Source organism: Scardinius erythrophthalmus (assembly GCF_964197995.2).
Source record: "Scardinius erythrophthalmus genome assembly, chromosome: 18".
NCBI lineage: Eukaryota > Metazoa > Chordata > Actinopteri > Cypriniformes > Leuciscidae > Scardinius > Scardinius erythrophthalmus.
Genome location: NC_138238.1, coordinates 497,384 through 518,148, shown reverse-complemented (window position 1 = coordinate 518,148; position 20,765 = coordinate 497,384). Strand labels below are relative to the sequence as shown.

At 45.1% G+C, this 20,765-nt stretch overlaps 1 protein-coding gene across 3 annotated transcripts in view; it reads left to right on the top strand.

The window, feature by feature from the left end:
• The window catches only part of oat (ornithine aminotransferase), a 42,690-nt gene extending 22,409 nt beyond the window's left edge, over positions 1-20,281 (top strand). For all 3 annotated transcript variants that reach the window (XM_081392843.1, XM_081392844.1, XM_081392845.1), the window contains 5 exons: positions 5,145-5,267; positions 6,015-6,143; positions 6,856-6,969; positions 9,884-10,028; positions 19,373-20,281. In XM_081392843.1, coding sequence (XP_081248969.1) covers positions 5,145-5,267; positions 6,015-6,143; positions 6,856-6,969; positions 9,884-10,028; positions 19,373-19,533 — 672 coding nt within the window. In that variant the 3' untranslated portion in view covers positions 19,534-20,281. The remainder of the gene's footprint in view (positions 1-5,144; positions 5,268-6,014; positions 6,144-6,855; positions 6,970-9,883; positions 10,029-19,372) is intronic.
• The last annotated feature ends 484 nt before the right edge of the window (positions 20,282-20,765 follow it).

Sequence of the window (20,765 nt, the reverse complement as noted above, 5' to 3'; positions counted from 1 at the left end):
GGCGAATCATGACTACTTCAGAAAACCCAGCACAATAGGAACTACCAGGCAGGCAGTGACATAAGTGTACGCTGAAATAAAGTTTTTCACCTCAGAAAAACGGACTTTCTTGTCCTGTCAGTCGTTATCCTGTTCTCGTAGCGCACACTCAATTGCACGCGCAAATGCGGCGGCGCGCGCTGTATTGCTTCACTGATCAAGTGCAAAAGAAACTACGAGCATGCAACGCCGTTACGTTGTAAATTACACGAAATAAAAGTAATGCAGGTATGATTCTCATTCTATTCACCAGTTTCCATGTTTCATTAACAGCAGGGGCGGACTTTACCATTAGGCAAAGGTCGGCAATTGCCTTGGGCCCCAAGCTACCTAGGGGCCCCCAAAATGCCCCATTAATTTATGCTTACGTTTTTTTTTTTATTTTTTTTTTTTAATTTTCGCAAATTATATATTTCTAAATCTCCATTTGCGAAAAATGGCATCAAATCATTAGTCGCAGAAAGGAGGGGGCCCCCCACCTCACTACATTGGACTATTCCATTATCTCACGCATCTGCGAAAGTGACAAGGCTGTATTGCGACAAAAAACTGACAGAGAAAAAGAAGTGATTGACAGAGTGTACAGAGTAGAGTAAAAATGAAGCGAAGCTACACAAGCGGTGCTGAAAAAAGGAGGAAAAATTGCAGAATAAGGTAACAAACTTTTTTGTGATGCCCGCTGACAATGACAACAACGATACAGGAAATACACAAACAGAGCAAGATGAGTCTAAACGTGAAAATGAAAAGTTTCGAAGTTACCCAAGCGTCTCAAATAAAAGAAAAAAAGACTCAGATACTGTAAGTAGGCTATTTGGGAAAGCTGCCAAAGATGACAAACTTTTTTATGGCTAGGAACAACAAACGTCCAACGCACAGAAAGATCGTGAAGCAAAGAGGACATGGAGACCGACTGACAAAACAGAGCAGTTTAAATTACTCAGGTCTCAGATTCTGTCAATTCTATTACGAAATAATAAATACCGTTTGGAGCTTGTAATGTGACGTGACCGATCCCTAGAGGCACGTGAACTGATCATCTTCGGTAATAACTTACCAAAATGTATTCCTTATTCATAATATCGACCAATCAGTGTTTTTCAACCGCGGAAAGAGGTAAAACAGCTGGAGAACAATCGTCACATAACATTTAGCCTAACGTTCCTCAGGAAATCCACTTAGTTACCATAATATAGGCTATAGCATGTTAGTTGACTAGAAAAATAAGATATAAAGAGTATTTAGCTAAATAGGGCCTATGTGTAGGCCTACTATATTATTTATTTAGTATATTGTTTACTTATAATTTAATTATAATAAAAAAGCATTGTTTAATTTTAGTTATTTTTAACCTTAAATAATACCAGTTGATATGGCTCTCTGTATGTTCACAGCATTATGTGAGTTTTTTTTTTCTTGAGAAAAATTAACGCCTATCTTGTGTACCTAATATGTATCCAAATGAGTCAATATTGAATCAAATCACAAGAATTGAATCGAAATGGTGAAATTTGTCAAGCAAAAAAAAAAAAAAAAAAAAAACAGAGCTTACCAGAAATTGTACCATGTAAACATTGTAACGTTTCTGTTTAGGAGTGAATACGTGTATGCAAGGTTTAAAGGGGAAGTTTTATTTCTCCTCTCCAACCTTTACCTGCCTATTCACCATTCAGTCTGTAAAAAAGAGATTTCGCTCTCTTTTAAAGGTGCAGTGTGTGATTTTTAGACGTCACAATAAGTCGATCTTCATAGAAGGGGGTTCCCGCGGTTATGTAGATATAAATGACTCATTCTAAGGTAATAAGAACATAACGGTTCATTAAAGGGTCATTTCACCCATTTGAACATTGTTTTTTATTTAAAGTGGGTCATATATGTAGTCGAAATGTAAAATAATTTTTGAATTCGGTGCCTTCGTGAACGAGAAAAGACAAAAAATAACTTCAGAACGCATTTGTATGAAAGACAACAACTCCCACAATGCACCACATTGCACAGCTCCGCAAGCCACTCCCACTAATCCAGAAAGCGCATATCTGCCTATAAGAGAAATCACTCTTCCGTCTACAAGGCTAGCTACCACCAGAGCTTGAAATTCATTTCACATTCACACAAAATGTCTAGTTAGTTGGCGAACTCATTAGTGCATTACTCCTCGTTTGTATTTCTTTCGAAAAGGTGAATTATTGCATGGTACCTGGATGTTCAGTCAGAACATATGCGGTGCGAGACTAGGATAGTTCTCAACACAAACGTCCGTGTCCTCGTCTGATTCAGAGATTTCGTCCAGGAGAAATTGTCATCGTTGAAATTCTTTGCCGCAGACGGACTCTATCTCTGTGTTCGTAGCGGTTCGTAGCTGCATTGTGAGATCACCGGCGCCACCGGTCCGCCCTAACTCGAGCCAGTCCGGGCTCCTCGTCCGCGGCAGGCAGGTCTTCTGCCTCGGCTGCTCTTCGCTATAATGCGGCTTGTAAAGGTAGCCACAAACACCTGATTCAAGCATCAGACTTCCGAAATCCTCTTCTTCTATATCATATTGAGCACTCTCCTCCGCTATTGTCATAACTTTACATCTGTCTCCACAGCGCCTGTTAGCTTAGCTTCAAACAAGATGGAGGATATTGCTTTCAGTTTCAGAGAGTAAAGTCCCACCCACTGATCTGTAATAGGTCTGTAGCGTGAGCGCGCCCCACCCTGGGAAAGATGAGAAACTAGTGTCTGTAGTCTTAACAGAAATCCCCCCCTCTAACACTTCCTCCTACAATGACGCAAAATGACGATTTTTGCGTCATTGTAGGAGGAAGTGTAAGAGGTAAATAACAGATTTCTCCCATCTCAGGGGAAAATGAGAGAGTGTTGCACGACCATTCAATAGTATGACTGGGTTTCTAACAATGCAAAGCTTAATGCAAATGGGTGAAGTGTCCCTTTAAGTAAGGTCTTTATACACCACTGAAAACATAGTTATGGATCTTATATTGCATTTCTGTCAATAGATCCTCAGAAATATGACACATTGCACCTTTAAAGATCGGATGGGGGGCCCATACATACCTTCGCCTTGGGCCCCCAATTTGCTAAATCCGCCACTGATTAACAGTTATTGTTAATATTGTGTATTCAACATGGTAACTGTCGTTTCCATATAACCCCAAAATGCCACTATTTTTCTTTGTGTTATTTTTTATATTTTTAAATGACTGTAGTGGCTCATACCAACATTGTATTAACAAAAACTAGTTTGGGACTGCTATTTAATAGCTTTAGCCTAGGCCTAATGTTTACAGTGCTATGCATAAGTTTAGACACCCATACTAAAGTTGACTAAAAAGAGGAATAAAAAAATCATCTTTTGGAAACTGAACTTAATGCCTTAATTTGAAAAATTAGGAAAAATCCAACCTTAAAGGACACCAATTTTCTTTGTGAATAAATAATGTATCGTAAATAAATAAATGTTCTTCCTTAAAATACAGGGTGCATAAGTGAGGACACCCCTATGTTAAATCCCCATAGAGCCAGGCAGATTTTTATTTTTAAAGGCCAGTTACTTCATGGATCCAGGATACTATGCATCCTGATAAAGTTCCCTTGGCCTTTGGAATTAAAATAGCCCCACATCATCACATAGCCTTCACCATAACTAGAGATTGGCATGGTTGTATTTCAGTTAGCCTAATAGCTAGTTTGATTTGCATTGAGAGATGATCTTATGGAAAGTATCTCTAGGTATGGTGAATGCTATGTGATGATGTGGGGCTATTTTAATTCCAAAGGCCAAGGGAACTTTATCAGGATTCATAGTATCCTAAAAAAATAAATAAAAAAATACTTAAAAATAAAAATCTGCCTGCCTCTATGGGAATTTAACATAGGGGTGAAGAACATTTATTTATTTACGATACATTATTCATTCACAAAGAAAATTGGTGTCCTTAAAGGTTGGATTTTTCCTAATTTTTTAAATTAAGGCATTAAAGGTATAGCGGAGGATCTTTTTACTTCCGGTTGGATACCCTATACTATTGGTCCTCCTAATTGTCAATCATTCTGGTGAATCAATCAAACTTTTCAAAAAGTGGAGAGGGCGTACTTATCTAAAATTCGGAAAGATCCTCCGCTATACCTTTAAGTTCAATTTCCAAAAGATGATTTTTTATTCCTCTTTTTAGTCAACTTTAGCATGGGTGTCTAAACTTATGCATAGCACTGTATTTATTAGTACTAGTCTTTACTATTAGTCATATTCTTGCAATTTATGTTAAGTAAAGGGGAAAAGTAACTTACTTGTGTGTTAACAAATTTTGTGTAAACGTGTTATAATTTGCATATATATATATATATATATATATATATATATATGCAAATTATTAATTATATGAGTATGTTCCATGCCTGGTTTTCATAGATTAAAATATAGCTTTTAAAATACGCCTACTGGCAATATTAAAGCGGTTTAAAACGTCTCCCCTTAAAACGCTATTGGTCTCGACTATTTAAAAAGTTAAAGGAATATGACTTGGCCTAAAAAAAAAATTTCAGTCAGAAGAATTTTTTTCACTTTAATCCCTGCACACACACGCACGCGCATTCAATTCCTCAGACTCAGCTCATGATTAACAACAATAAAACAATTCATGATATGGTTTAGTGTGCATGTAAAATTGCAAATGCTGTGATTTAATTAAGTAAATGTGGTTTTCTGTCAAAGTAAAATTATAAAATTATAAAAAATTAAGACGGTCATAAATGTAAGTTTCACCATTTAAAATAGTAGTAGTACTGTATTAAAATATATAATAATGATTGTAAGAATATCAATTATTATATGTATTAATTATAATATATTAAGAATAATTATTATTATTTTATGGTTATAATTATAAAAAACAAATTGGCCAAATTGTGCAGCCATACAAAGAAGCACAGCAAATCTGCATTGTTATTTCTAGCCTGTGACTAACCAACTAACTCAACCGGTTCTTCCTAATCGTGTGTGTGTGTGTGTGTGTGTGTGTGTGTGTGTGTGTGTGTGTGTGTGTGTGTGTGTGTGTGTGTGTGTGTGTGTGTGTGTGTGTGTGTGTGTGTGTGTGTGTGCGCAGAAAGCACTGCAGGATCCACATGTGGCTGCGTTCATGGTGGAGCCCATCCAGGGTGAGGCGGGCGTCGTCGTTCCTGATGCTGGTTACCTCACTAAAGTCCGGGAACTGTGCACTAAACACAATGCAAGTACACACTCTCTCTCTCTCTCTCTCTCTCTCTCGCTCTCTCTCTCACTCTCACTCTCTCTCTCTCTCTCTCTCTCGCTCTCTCTCTCACTCTCTCTCTCTCTCTCTCTCTCTCTCTCTCTCTCTCTCTCTCTCTCTCTCTCTCTCTCTCTCGCTCTCTCTCTCACTCTCTCTCTCTCTCTCTCACACACACTCACACACACGAGTGCGTGTTGTCACTAGTAGTGTTTCTGAAAAGCGTTTTTGAAGCCCAAAGTGGGCGGAGCCGGCCGTCGCCATCTTGGCAGCATCACTCCCGGATAAACGAAAATGGGCAGAGGCGGATTAGCTGAGGTGACGTGACGCTAACAGACAGCAGACAAACTGCTAGTAGTGACATCAGCAGCAGTCCACCTGTCACTCAAGTGGCCACGCCCTTAATTATGCACAACTTTAAGGTTTAATATAATTTAAATGGATGAGTTATAAAAAAACTCCCCCCCCTCACAGTCGTCATGAAGGGCAACATTAGCGATATAGACCAAAACCACTTTTTGCCCCAGACTGTAAACATGTGTTTTTCTGCTGTAAAGTTGGGCATTTTAACATGGGGGTTTATGGGATTGAGTCTCTTCTGCAGCCAGCCTCTAGTGGCCAGTCGATGAACTGCAGTTTAAGACACTTCAATGTCGGATTCAAGTGAGAGATTGGAACGTTGTAACACAGTTGAGTGTGTGTTGTAACTCAGTAGTGTGTGTGTTGCAGGTTCTGTTCATCGCGGATGAGGTTCAGACCGGTCTGGCCCGCACCGGCCGCCGATTGGCTGTGGATCATGAGGACGTGAGACCAGATGTGGTGGTTCTGGGTAAAGCTCTGTCAGGAGGAGTGTATCCCGTGAGTCTCACACACACACACTCAAGCCACGTATCACACTCGTGTGTTGGTTAAAGGAGAACTCCGGTCAATTTTAACATTGAGCTCATTTTTTGTACATTTGGAGTGCTGTCAATACAGAGAACAACGACAAAAATCGGTGTTGCCTACATCGAGTTATTCTATTTTTAAAATTTGCACCCTGTTGACTTCAATGGGGCAAGTACTAAACCTGCTTTTAGCCTCTTAACATCCTTGATGTGTCATTACAAGTGCACAGAAAATGTGAGTGATTCCTTCTGAGTGAACACGAGTGAATCTGACTGCAGTAGATGTGAAAGATATGTATAAAAATGATGTTATTTAAGCCAGCGCAAATACCTGTGTTTACATCCTGTTTTCGGTTGAAGTCCAAAGTAGTCGATTTCCGAGTTCACGCGCATAGGTTTAGTTACCTATGATCATGCGCGTGAACTCGGCAATCGATTACTTTGGACTTCAACCTGCACATCAAGGATGTTAAGAGGCTAAAAGCAGGTTTAGTACTTGCCCCATTGAAGTCAACAGGGTGCAAATTTTAAAAATAGAATAACTCGATGTAGGCAACACCGATTTTTGTCGTTGTTCTCTGTATTGACGGCACTCCAAATGTACAAAAAATGAGCTCAATGTTAAAATTGACCGGAGTTCTCCTTTAATAGGAAGCACTTCTTGATCTGTGTGTGTGCTTCAGGTGTCTGCTGTTCTGTGTGATGATGAGGTGATGTTGACCATCAAACCCGGAGAACACGGATCCACGTACGGAGGAAACCCTCTGGCCTGCCGTGTCGCCATCGCTGCTCTGGAGGTGAGTGAGTGTCAGTGAGTGTGAGAGTGTCAGTGAGCGTGAGAGTGAGCGTGAGAGTGAGCGTGAGCGTGAGAGTGAGCGTGAGAGTGAGCGTGAGAGTGAGCGTGAGAGTGAGCGTGAGAGTGAGCGTGAGAGTGAGCGTGAGAGTGAGCGTGAGAGTGAGCGTGAGCGTGAGCGTGAGAGTGAGAGTGAGCGTGAGAGTGAGCGTGAGAGTGAGCGTGAGAGTGAGCGTGAGCGTGAGAGTGAGCGTGAGAGTGAGCGTGAGTGAGCGTGAGCGTGAGAGTGAGCGTGAGAGTGAGCGTGAGAGTGAGCGTGAGAGTGAGCGTGAGAGTGAGCGTGAGCGTGAGAGTGAGAGTGAGCGTGAGCGTGAGAGTGAGCGTGAGAGTGAGAGTGAGCGTGAGAGTGAGCGTGAGCGTGAGAGTGAGCGTGAGAGTGAGCGTGAGCGTGAGAGTGAGCGTGAGAGTGAGAGTGAGCGTGAGAGTGAGCGTGAGCGTGAGAGTGAGCGTGAGAGTGAGCGTGAGAGTGAGCGTGAGCGTGAGAGTGAGCGTGAGAGTGAGCGAGAGAGTGAGTGAGAGCGTCAGTGAGTGAGAGTGAGCGTGAGTGAGAGTGAGAGTGAGAGTGAGAGTGAGCGTGAGAGTGAGCGTGAGAGTGAGCGTGAGAGAGCGTGAGAGTGAGCGTGAGAGTGAGCGTGAGAGTGAGCGTGAGAGTGAGCGTGAGAGTGAGCGTGAGAGTGAGCGTGAGAGTGAGCGAGAGAGTGAGTGAGAGCGTCAGTGAGTGAGAGCGTCAGTGAGTGAGAGCGTCAGTGAGTGAGAGTGAGTGAGAGCGAGCGTGAGTGTGAGCGAGTGAGTGTGAGCGAGTGTGTGTGAGCGAGTGTGTGTGAGTGAGAGTGAGCGTGAGAGTGAGTGAGAGTGAGTGAGAGTGTGAGCGAGTGAGTGTGAGCGAGTGTGAGCGAGTGTGAGTGAGCGTGAGCGTCAGTGAGTGAGAGTGAGCGTGAGAGCGAGCGAGTGAGTGTGAGCGAGTGAGAGTGAGTGAGCGTGAGAGTGAGCGTGAGTGAGAGCGTCAGTGAGTGAGAGTGAGCGTGAGAGCGAGCGAGCGAGTGAGTGTGAGCGAGTGTGTGTGAGCGAGTGAGAGTGAGTGAGTGAGTGAGTGAGAGCGTCAGTGAGTGAGAGTGTGACCTACAGCACATCGAGGATGAGTGTGTGTGTGTGTGTGTGTGTGTGTGTGTGTGTGTGTGTGTGTGTGTGTGGACAGAGAGAGAGCAGAGGATCTGTAGACACTGTGACCTACAGCACATCGAGGATGAGGAACACTTTCTGCTCTTCTGCTCTAAATACTCCAGTATAAGAGAAACCTTTCTGCCCAGATTTGAAATCTTGATTCCATCATTCTCTGAACTGAGTGACGCTGAGAAAATGTTCTTCTTACTGGGAGAAGATGATAGTACAGCTGCACTCGCGGCTAAATATGTGTTAGCTATTCACAACGCCAGAGTCAGCTAATTCTCTAGAGAGACCCACTGTATTTATTCATTTATTAGGATCGATTGTGTTTATTTATCTATTTATTTATATTTACTATGCTACATATGACATGATCTATACATATGTTTTATTTGTTTTATTATTTATATATAATATGTTGATGCTTTGGCAACATTGTGTTACACAGTCATGCTAATAAAGCTCATTTTGAATTGAATTGAATTGAGAGTGAGCGTGAGAGCGAGCGAGTGTGAGTGAGTGAGAGTGAGTGTGTGAGCGAGTGAGTGTGAGTGAGTGAGTGAGTGAGTGAGGGAGTGAGTGAGTGAGTGAGTGAGGGAGTGAGTGAGTGAGGGAGTGTGAGTGAGAGGGAGAGAGCGTGAGTGAGTGAGTGAATGTGAGAGAGGGAGTGTGAGAGAGGGAGTGTGAGAGAGGGAGTGTGAGAGAGGGAGTGTGAGAGAGGGAGTGTGAGAGAGGGAGTGTGAGAGAGGGAGTGTGAGAGAGGGAGTGTGAGAGAGGGAGTGTGAGAGAGGGAGTGTGAGAGAGGGAGTGTGAGAGAGGGAGTGTGAGAGAGGGAGTGTGAGAGAGGGAGTGTGAGAGGGAGTGTGAGAGAGGGAGTGTGAGTGAGAGGGAGTGTGAGTGAGGGAGTGTGAGTGAGAGGGAGTGAGTGTGAGGGAGAGAGCGTGAGTGAGAATGTGAGAGAGTGAGTGAATGTGAGAGAGTGAGTGTGTGAGTGAGCGTGAGAGGGAGTGTGAGTGTGAGAGAGTGAGTGTGAGAGAGTGAGTGTGAGAGAGGGAGTGTGAGAGAGGGAGTGTGAGAGAGGGAGTGTGAGAGAGGGAGTGTGAGAGAGGGAGTGTGAGAGAGGGAGTGTGAGAGAGGGAGTGTGAGAGAGGGAGTGTGAGAGAGGGAGTGTGAGAGAGGGAGTGTGAGAGAGGGAGTGTGAGAGGGAGTGTGAGAGAGGGAGTGTGAGTGAGGGAGTGTGAGTGAGAGGGAGTGAGTGTGAGGGAGAAAGCGTGAGTGAGAATGTGAGAGAGTGAGTGAATGTGAGAGAGTGAGTGTGTGAGTGAGCGTGAGAGGGAGTGTGAGTGTGAGAGAGGGAGTGTGAGAGAGGGAGTGTGAGAGAGGGAGTGTGAGAGAGGGAGTGTGAGAGAGGGAGTGTGAGAGAGGGAGTGTGAGAGAGGGAGTGTGAGAGAGGGAGTGTGAGAGAGGGAGTGTGAGAGAGGGAGTGTGAGAGAGAGGGAGTGTGAGTGAGAGGGAGTGAGAGTGAGACAGTGAGAGTCAGAGTGAGTGAGTGAGAGTGAGACAGAGTGAGAGTGAGACAGACTGAATGAGTGAGAGTGAGACAGAGTGAGCGTGAGAGCATGAGAGAGTGTGAGTGTGTGCGTGTGTTTGTCTGTGTGTGTGCACGCGTCTCATCTTCTCTCTGGGCTCTGCAGGTTCTGGAGGAGGAGGGTTTGGCTGCTAACGCTGATCGGATGGGTCAGATCCTGCGAGCCGAACTTAACAAACTCCCCCGAGAGATCGTGAGCGGCGTTCGTGGGAAAGGCCTCCTAAACGCCATCATCATCAACGAGACCGAAGGTGAGCGGGAGTGTGTGTGTGTGTGTGTGTGTGTGTGTGTGTGTGTGTGTGTGTGTGTGTGTGTGTGTGTGTGTGTGTGAAAGATTATATTGCTTATTGCACATAACAGGAGGATGTTGGATAGAAGTCTATTATTAAATGTAAGAGATTGAGAATATGCTGAAGTGTGTATTCATCTACAAGTTTGCTGCTAGTTCAGGCACACATTAAATCCTGTTGGTTCTTTACAGTGTTGGGACAGATGCTGGCAAATGTAACATTACAGTTCGCTTGCCAAATCACATCCATTTGTTTTATTAATATAGGAAGGATTGGAAGTAAATTCTTTATGGGTCATTATAAATACTTTGCTTTAAAAGTACCAAGTAGTCACAAAAAAAAAGATGCATCGATAATCGTTTTAGCATCGCATCGCAGCCTCTGAATTGTAATCGAATCGTGAGATGCCTAGTGATTCCCACCCCTAGTGAGTGTGAGTGAGCGTATAAGTGAGAGTGAGCGAGCGTGAGAGTGAGTGAGCGTGAGAGTGAGCGTGAGAGTGAGAGAGAGTGAGCGTGAGCGTGAGAGAGCGTGAGAGAGAACGTGAGCGTGAGAGTGAGCGTGAGAGTGAGAGAGCGTGAGAGTGAGAGAGCGTGAGAGCGTGAGAGTGAGAGAGCGTGAGAGTGAGAGAGCGTGAGAGTGAGCGTGAGAGAGAGTGAGAGTGAGAGAGCGTGAGAGTGAGAGTGAGAGTGAGAGTGAGAGAGCGTGAGAGTGAGAGAGCGTGAGAGTGAGCGTGAGAGTGAGCGTGAGAGAGAGCGTGAGAGTGAGAGAGCGTGAGAGTGAGCGTGAGAGAGAGCGTGAGAGCGTGAGAGTGAGAGAGCGTGAGAGTGAGAGAGCGTGAGAGAGAGTGAGAGAGAACGTGAGAGTGAGAGAGAACGTGAGCGTGAGAGTGAGAGAGAGTGAGAGAGAGCGTGAGAGAGAGCGTGAGAGTGAGAGAGAACGTGAGCGTGAGAGTGAGAGAGCGTGAGAGAGAGAGCGTGAGAGTGAGCATGAGAGAGAGTGAGAGAGAACGTGAGAGTGAGAGTGAGAGCGTGAGAGTGAGCGTGAGAGAGAGCGTGAGAGTGAGAGAGAACGTGAGAGTGAGAGAGCGTGAGAGTGAGAGAGAACGTGAGAGTGAGAGAGCGTGAGTGAGCGTGAGAGTGAGCGTGAGAGAGAGCGTGAGAGAGAGCGTGAGTGAGCGTGAGAGTGAGCGTGAGAGAGAGCGTGAGAGAGAGCGTGAGAGAGAGCGTGAGAGTGAGCGTGAGTGAGCGTGAGAGTGAGCGTGAGAGTGAGCGTGAGAGAGAGCGTGAGAGAGAGCGTGAGAGAGAGCGTGAGAGTGAGCGTGAGAGTGAGCGTGAGAGAGAGCGTGAGAGAGAGCGTGAGAGAGAGCGTGAGAGTGAGAGAGCGTGAGAGTGAGCGTGAGAGAGAGCGTGAGAGTGAGAGAGAACGTGAGCGTGAGAGTGAGAGAGCGTGAGAGAGAGAGCGTGAGAGTGAGCATGAGAGAGAGTGAGAGAGAACGTGAGAGTGAGAGTGAGAGCGTGAGAGTGAGCGTGAGAGAGAGCGTGAGAGTGAGAGAGAACGTGAGAGTGAGAGAGCGTGAGAGTGAGAGAGAACGTGAGAGTGAGAGAGCGTGAGTGAGCGTGAGAGTGAGCGTGAGAGAGAGCGTGAGAGAGAGCGTGAGTGAGCGTGAGAGTGAGCGTGAGAGAGAGCGTGAGAGAGAGCGTGAGAGAGAGCGTGAGAGTGAGCGTGAGTGAGCGTGAGAGTGAGCGTGAGAGTGAGCGTGAGAGAGAGCGTGAGAGAGAGCGTGAGAGAGAGCGTGAGAGTGAGCGTGAGAGTGAGCGTGAGAGAGAGCGTGAGAGAGAGCGTGAGAGAGAGCGTGAGAGTGAGCGTGAGTGAGCGTGAGAGTGAGCGTGAGAGAGAGCGTGAGAGAGAGCGTGAGAGAGAGCGTGAGAGTGAGCGTGAGCGTGAGAGTGAGAGAGCGTGAGAGAGAGAGAGAACGTGAGAGTGAGAGAGCGTGAGAGAGAGCGTGAGAGTGAGAGAGAACGTGAGCGTGAGAGTGAGAGAGCGTGAGTGAGCGTGAGAGTGAGCGTGAGAGTGAGCGTGAGAGAGAGCGTGAGAGTGAGCGTGAGAGTGAGAGTGAGAGAGCGTGAGAGAGAGAGCATGAGAGTGAGAGAGAGCGTGAGAGTGAGAGAGAACGTGAGCGTGAGAGAGCGTGAGTGAGCGTGAGAGAGAGCGTGAGAGTGAGAGAGAACGTGAGAGTGAGAGTGAGAGAGCGTGAGAGTGAGCGTGAGAGTGAGAGTGAGCGTGAGAGTGAGCGTGAGAGAGAGCGTGAGAGTGAGCGTGAGCGTGAGAGTGAGAGAGCGTGAGAGTGAGAGAGAACGTGAGCGTGAGAGTGAGAGAGCGTGAGAGTGAGCGTGAGAGTGAGCGTGAGAGTGAGCGTGAGAGAGAGCGTGAGAGTGAGAGAGAACGTGAGCGTGAGAGAGAGAGAGCGTGAGAGAGAGAGCGTGAGAGTGAGCATGAGAGAGAGTGAGAGAGAACGTGAGAGTGAGAGTGAGAGAGCGTGAGAGTGAGCGTGAGAGAGAGCGTGAGAGTGAGAGAGAACGTGAGGGTGAGAGTGAGAGCGTGAGAGTGAGCGTGAGAGTGAGAGAGAACGTGAGCGTGAGAGTGAGAGAGCGTGAGTGAGCGTGAGAGTGAGCGTGAGAGTGAGCGTGAGAGAGAGCGTGAGAGTGAGCGTGAGAGTGAGAGAGCGTGAGAGAGAGAGCGTGAGAGAGAGAGCGTGAGAGAGAGAGCGTGAGTGAGAGAGCGTGAGAGTGAGCGTGAGAGTGAGCGTGAGAGAGCGTGAGAGAGCGTGAGAGAGCGTGAGAGAGCGTGAGAGAGCGTGAGAGAGCGTGAGAGAGCGTGAGAGAGCGTGAGAGTGAGCGTGAGAGTGAGAGAGCGTGAGAGTGAGAGAGCGTGAGAGTGAGAGAGCGTGAGAGAGCGTGAGAGTGAGTGTGAGAGTGAGCGTGAGAGTGAGAGAGAACGTGAGCGTGAGAGTGAGAGAGCGTGAGAGTGAGAGAGAGCGTGAGAGTGAGAGAGCGTGAGAGTGAGAGAGCGTGAGAGAGCGTGAGAGAGCGTGAGAGAGCGTGAGAGAGCGTGAGAGAGCGTGAGAGAGCGTGAGAGTGAGCGTGAGAGTGAGAGAGCGTGAGAGTGAGAGAGCGTGAGAGTGAGAGAGCGTGAGAGAGCGTGAGAGTGAGTGTGAGAGTGAGCGTGAGAGTGAGAGAGAACGTGAGCGTGAGAGTGAGAGAGCGTGAGAGTGAGAGAGCGTGAGAGTGAGCGTGAGCGAGACAGAGTGAGCGAGACCCCAATTCCAACATGCGAGCCCCATAGACAAACTGTCTTATAGACCTTATGTAGCTCCGCCCCTTTTCAGCGCTGCGCTCATTGTCTTTTGACTTCCGGTCTGTATTTTCACAGCGTTTTGCGTGTTTATTAATGAACGGCTCGTTTTAAAATCTTCCCGGTCGATTTACATTTGTTAAGTCATCTGCTTTAAACATTACAGTCCTCATGATAACTTTCGTTAACTTTACATTAAGTAAATCCACTTAAAAAGCTAATTACTCCTGGACAGAAATGCCATATAAATATACAGAGCGACCGCAAAACGGAAGTTAAAAGACAATTTTCCAAAGATGGCGGCGCCCTTGTTTCTCTGGTGCATAAGGTCTATATTCTGGGAGAGAAAGAAGAGTGTGTTCTCCTAGCAGCGCAGTGTGTGTCTTCCTGCCATCATATGAGGGACAAGTATGAGAGGCCGTTTGAGACGAAACCCATTGAAACACTTGCAATACACATTGAAAACTTACGATACACACTGAAACACTTGCGCTACACACTGAAACACTTGCGCTACACACTGAAACACTTACGCTACACACTGAAACACTCGCGCTACACACTGAAACACTCGCACTACACACTGAAACATTTGCGCTACACACTGAAACACTCGCGCTACACACTGAAACATTTGCGCTACACACTGAAACATTTGCGCTACACACTGAAACGCTCGCGCTACACACTGAAACACTCGCGCTACACACTGAAACACTTACGCTACACACTGTAATACTGCGATACTAAACAAAAGAAACAAATGCTTTGAAGGCAAGCTTCTATTCCATTCCAAAACCTTGAGTGTTTTGGATTCCAAAGTCCATGTTGTTTTTGAAATCCTCGTAACTTGGACTGTGAACAGCTTGTTTTCTCTGTCATTAATATATCTGACAAAAGTAAGAATAGCAGATGTTGTCCGTTTTGTTGATAGTTTTAAGGGAGGTGTGACAAGATCGAAATTGGACAAAGGTTACAAATTATTCTTGACCTTTTCTTAAATAAAAACAAAAAAGTTCCATTCATTTAAATGGCATGACACTTGATGACTAAGCTCACACTTACTATAGCTAAACAAAATAAATAAATAAATACATTGAAATGATGTCTGATTGTGGGCTATGTTTGAAATCTAGTGGCTTTTCTTAAAATTTCATGTTATTAAGTGTTAGTTTGTCCCGGAGATTGCAGCAATATTCCACTAGTGACTAGATTATGGCTCATTTTTCATGTTACTACCATGAATGAAACTAAGAATTGTACATCTTTACAGTGATAAATTAACCGCGCTTCTGTTTCCAAATGAACCAAACTTCCGGTTGCAATGAAATGACTTCCGGACACACTGAAAATGTTTGTGCTCTCTCACACGTGCGAATGTTTGAAAAGTGCAGTCTTTGTGCAGGTACAACAGTATGTGGGCGATTACAGGGTATATGCAAAGAGTTTCTATGTAACCGCATGTCTTTCATATATATGCACATATATATATAGTGTTTCACATGTACGCGCAAGTGTTTCAGTGTGTAGCGCGAGTGTTTCAGTGTGTATCGCAAGTGTTTCAGTGTGTAGCGCAAGTGTTTCAGTGTGTAGAGCGAGTGTTTCAGTGTGTATCGTAAGTTTTCAATGTGTAATGCAAGTGTTTCAGTGGGTTTTGTCTCAAACGGCCTCTCATAGACAAGGGCTGAACCCTCTTCCCTTAAACTGCTCTCTGTACTTATATATTTATTTTTATTTATTTTTATTTTTGTGTTTCAGTGTGTAGCGCAAGTGTTTCAGTGTGTAGCGCAAGTGTTTCAGTGTGTAGCGCAAGTGTTTCAGTGTGTAGCGCAAGTGTTTCAGTGTGTATCACAAGTGTTTGAGTGTGTAGCGTAAGTGTTTCAGTGTGTATCACAAGTGTTTGAGTGTGTAGCGCAAGTGTTTCAGTGTGTATCGCAAGTGTTTCAGTGTGTAGCGTAAGTGTTTCAGTGTGTATCGCAAGTGTTTCAGTGTGTAGCGCAAGTGTTTCAGTGTGTAGCGTAAGTGTGTGAGTGTGTAGCGCAAGTGTGTGTAGCGCAAGTGTTTCAGTGTGTATTGCAAGTGTTTCAGTGTGTATTGCAAGTGTTTCAGTGTGTAGCGTAAGTGTGTGAGTGTGTAGCGCAAGTGTGTGTAGCGCAAGTGTTTCAGTGTGTAGCGCAAGTGTTTCAGTGTGTAGCGTAAGTGTGTGAGTGTGTAGCGCAAGTGTGTGTAGCGCAAGTGTTTCAGTGTGTAGCGTAAGTGTGTGAGTGTGTAGCGCAAGTGTGTGTAGCGCAAGTGTTTCAGTGTGTAGCGCAAGTGTTTCAGTGTGTAGCGTAAGTGTTTCAGTGTGTATTGCAAGTGTTTCAGTGTGTATTGCAAGTGTTTCAGTGTGTAGCGTAAGTGTGTGAGTGTGTAGCGCAAGTGTGTGTAGCGCAAGTGTTTCAGTGTGTAGCGCAAGTGTTTCAGTGTGTAGCGTAAGTGTTTCAGTGTGTATTGCAAGTGTTTCAGTGTGTATTGCAAGTGTTTCAGTGTGTAGCGTAAGTGTGTGAGTGTGTAGCGCAAGTGTGTGTAGCGCAAGTGTTCCAGTGTGTAGCGCAAGTGTTTCAGTGTGTAGCGTAAGTGTTTCAGTGTGTATCGCAAGTGTTTCAGTGTGTAGCGCAAGTGTTTCAGTGTGTAGCGTAAGTGTGTGAGTGTGTAGCGCAAGTGTGTGTAGCGCAAGTGTTTCAGTGTGTATTGCAAGTGTTTCAGTGTGTATTGCAAGTGTTTCAGTGTGTAGCGTAAGTGTTTCAGTGTGTAGCGTAAGTGTGTGAGTGTGTAGCGCAAGTGTGTGTAGCGCAAGTGTTTCAGTGTGTAGCGCAAGTGTTTCAGTGTGTATTGCAAGTGTTTCAGTGTGTAGCGTAAGTGTTTCAGTGTGTAGCGCAAGTGTTTCAGTGTGTAGCGTAAGTGTTTCAGTGTGTAGCGCAAGTGTGTGAGTGTGTAGCGCAAGTGTGTGTAGCGTAAGTGTTTCAGTGTGTAGCGCAAGTGTTTCAGTGTGTAGCGTAAGTGTTTCAGTGTGTAGCGCAAGTGTGTGAGTGTGTAGCGCAAGTGTGTGTAGCGTAAGTGTTTCAGTGTGTAGCGCAAGTGTTTCAGTGTGTTGCGCAAGTGTTTCAGTGTGTTGCGCAAGTGTTTCAGTGTGTAGTGCAAGTGTTTCAGTGTGTAGCGCAAGTGTGTGTAGCGTAAGTGTTTCAGTGTGTAGCGCAAGTGTTTCAGTGTGTAGCGTAAGTGTTTCAGTGTGTAGCGTAAGTGTTTCAGTGTGTAGCGCAAGTGTGTGAGTGTGTAGCGCAAGTGTGTGTAGCGTAAGTGTTTCAGTGTGTAGCGCAAGTGTTTCAGTGTGTAGCGTAAGTTTTCAATGTGTAGCGCAAGTGTTTCAGTGTGTAGTGCAAGTGTTTCAGTGTGTAGCGTAAGTGTTTCAGTGTGTATCGCAAGTGTTTCAGTGTGTAGCGCAAGTGTTTCAGTGTGTAGCGCAAGTGTTTCAGTGTGTAGCGTAAGTGTTTCAGTGTGTAGCGCAAGTGTTTCAGTGTGTAGCGTAAGTGTTTCAGTGTGTATCGCAAGTGTTTCAGTGTGTATCGCAAGTGTTTCAGTGTGTATCGCAAGTGTTTCAGTGTGTATCGCAAGTGTTTCAGTGTGTAGCGTAAGTGTTTCAGTGTGTAGCGTAAGTGTTTCAGTGTGTAGCGTAAGTGTTTCAGTGTGTAGCGTAAGTGTTTCAGTGTGTAGCGCAAGTGTGTGAGTGTGTAGCGCAAGTGTGTGTAGCGTAAGTGTTTCAGTGTGTAGCGCAAGTGTTTCAGTGTGTAGCGTAAGTTTTCAATGTGTAGCGCAAGTGTTTCAGTGTGTAGCGCAAGTGTTTCAGTGTGTAGCGTAAGTGTTTCAGTGTGTATCGCAAGTGTTTCAGTGTGTATCGCAAGTGTTTCAGTGTGTAGTGCAAGTGTTTCAGTGTGTAGCGTAAGTTTTCAATGTGTAGCGCAAGTGTTTCAGTGTGTAGTGCAAGTGTTTCAGTGTGTAGCGTAAGTGTTTCAGTGTGTAGCGCAAGTGTTTCAGTGTGTAGCGCAAGTGTTTCAGTGTGTATCGCAAGTGTTTCAGTGTGTAGCGTAAGTTTTCAATGTGTAGCGCAAGTGTTTCAGTGTGTAGTGCAAGTGTTTCAGTGTGTAGCGTAAGTGTTTCAGTGTGTAGCGCAAGTGTTTCAGTGTGTAGCGTAAGTGTTTCAGTGTGTATCGCAAGTGTTTCAGTGTGTAGCGTAAGTTTTCAATGTGTAGCGCAAGTGTTTCAGTGTGTAGTGCAAGTGTTTCAGTGTGTAGCGTAAGTGTTTCAGTGTGTAGCGCAAGTGTTTCAGTGTGTAGCGCAAGTGTTTCAGTGTGTAGCGTAAGTGTTTCAGTGTGTATCGCAAGTGTTTCAGTGTGTATCGCAAGTGTTTCAGTGTGTAGCGCAAGTGTTTCAGTGTGTAGCGCAAGTGTTTCAGTGTGTAGCGCAAGTGTTTCAGTGTGTATCACAAGTGTTTGAGTGTGTAGCGCAAGTGTTTCAGTGTGTAGCGTAAGTGTTTCAGTGTGTATCGCAAGTGTTTCAGTGTGTATCGCAAGTGTTTCAGTGTGTATCGCAAGTGTTTCAGTGTGTATCGCAAGTGTTTCAGTGTTTAGCGCGAGTGTTTCAGTGTGTAGCGCAAGTGTTTCAGTGTGTAGCGCAAGTGTTTCAGTGTGTATCGCAAGTGTTTCAGTGTGTATCGCAAGTGTTTCAGTGTTTAGCGCAAGTGTTTCAGTGTGTAGCGTAAGTGTTTCAGTGTGTATCGCAAGTGTTTCAGTGTGTATCGCAAGTGTTTCAGTGTGTAGCGCAAGTGTTTCAGTGTGTATCGCAAGTGTTTCAGTGTGTAGCGCAAGTGTTTCAGTGTGTATCGCAAGTGTTTCAGTGTGTAGCGTAAGTGTTTCAGTGTGTAGCGCAAGTGTTTCAGTGTTTAGCGCGAGTGTTTCAGTGTGTAGCGCAAGTGTTTCAGTGTGTAGCGCAAGTGTTTCAGTGTGTAGCGTAAGTGTTTCAGTGTTTAGCGCAAGTGTTTCAGTGTTTAGCGCGAGTGTTTCAGTGTGTAGCGCAAGTGTTTCAGTGTGTAGCGTAAGTGTTTCAGTGTTTAGCGCAAGTGTTTCAGTGTTTAGCGCGAGTGTTTCAGTGTGTAGCGCAAGTGTTTCAGTGTGTAGCGCAAGTGTTTCAGTGTGTAGCGCAAGTGTTTCAGTGTGTAGCGTAAGTGTTTCAGTGTTTAGCGCAAGTGTTTCAGTGTGTAGCGCGAGTGTTTCAGTGTGTAGCGCAAGTGTTTCAGTGTGTATCGTAAGTGTTTCAGTGTGTAGCGCAAGTGTTTCAGTGTGTATCGTAAGTGTTTCAGTGTGTAGCGCAAGTGTTTCAGTGTGTATCGTAAGTGTTTCAGTGTGTAGCGCAAGTGTTTCAGTGTGTAGCGCAAGTGTTTCAGTGTGTAGCGCAAGTGTTTCAGTGTGTAGCGTAAGTGTTTCAGTGTTTAGCGCAAGTGTTTCAGTGTGTATCGCAAGTGTTTCAGTGTGTAGCGCAAGTGTTTCAGTGTGTATCGTAAGTGTTTCAGTGTGTATCGCAAGTGTTTCAGTGTGTATCGCAAGTGTTTCAGTGTTTAGCGCGAGTGTTTCAGTGTGTAGCGCAAGTGTTTCAGTGTGTAGCGCAAGTGTTTCAGTGTGTAGCGCAAGTGTTCCAGTGTGTAGCGCAAGTGTTTCAGTGTGTAGCGCAAGTGTTTCAGTGTGTAGCGCAAGTGTTTCAGTGTGTAGCGCAAGTGTTTCAGTGTGTAGCGTAAGTTTTCAATGTGTATTGCAAGTGTTTCAATGGGTTTCGTCTCAAACGGCCTCTCATAGTGAGTGAGTCTGTGTGTGTGTCTGTGTGCGTGTGAGATAATCTACTTCTAATCTTTTGATCTCTCTCAGACTATGATGCGTGGCGGGTGTGTCTGCGTCTCCGTGACAACGGCCTGCTAGCAAAGCCCACGCATGGTGACATCATCAGACTGGCTCCGCCCCTCGTTATAAACGAAGACGAGGTCAGAGAGTGTGTGGACATCATCAGCAGGACCATCATGTCGTTTTAAACCCTCTTCATCATCATCATCATCTGAGCTGTAATTCTGTCTGGTTTTAGCTTTCATGTTTTAGCTGTTACAGTCGTTCAGGTCGAGGACTCTCTCACGAGGACTTTCTCTCAGCACACTTTTCACTCTCCCCGAACAGACGACGCTCGGTTTTAATTCTGGTGAAGGAACGTGGGTCGTTTCTGAAGACGCTGCTGTTTATTCACTCGTTTGAAGTGTTTTTACGAAGTCTGACATTTTGATGTGGCCACTTTGAAGAAATGAGTTTCTCCCTGTGATGAGAGAATCGTGCACTTTAACGGCAGTCATTAATGTTGATCAGAACTGAATCATGTTGAAGTGTGAGTGTGTGTGTGTACTTGTACAACTATCTTTGTGAGGACCAGTTTGAGTTTTAGCCCAGTGGAGTGAGGACAGAGAGAGTAAAGTGAGGACATGTTGGCCGGTCCTCAGTCTCTGAGAGCCTTTAAAGTGTTTGAGGGTCAAGACTTGGTTTTAGGGATAAGGTTATAATGAGGTCAAGGGTCGGTTTAGGGTCAGGGGTCGGGTTAGGCACTTAGTTGTGATGGGTAAGGTTAGGGTAAGCGGCTAGAGATTGCATTGTGTCAATTAATGTCCTCATAAAGATAGATGTACAAGAGTGTGTGTGTGTTTGCCTCATGTTTAACGTTTAACGAACGTTTAATCAAATGAAGTGTGATCAGATGATGTTTCATTTCTGTTCTGAAATAAATTTTCAGTCAGCTGAGAGTCAGTTTGTTCTTTCTAATTTGAGTTTAATCTATCATAATGTATTTTATAAAAGTTTTCATAGACAAAAACAATTATAGATGCAATAAGGGATGCAGTTGTTAGAAACTACCTGATTATTGAACAGTTTCTGTGCAGAATCAGATCATGTGATGTTTGCGTTGGTCAGCTGATGCAGAGGAGGGGAGGGGCTAAATTAGCATATATTCAAATTCAACTGAAACCAACATATTAAATGTCTTTAGACTGTAGTTTAAAGGTGCGTGTCACTTTATGCTCGTGTAAGATGAAGGAATTTCCTCTGGTGCGACTGTTTAATTCAGTCGATAACGCTTTCTGTGTGCCGAGGCTCATTCACTTCAGATTCACTTCAGATTCACACTGACGGACCGAAACGGAAGCGACGGTGACGGACAGATGCTGTTGCCATGGAAACAGGTGATGTCAGAACTGTTCCCTGCTTAACGAGTCCTTAATCAATT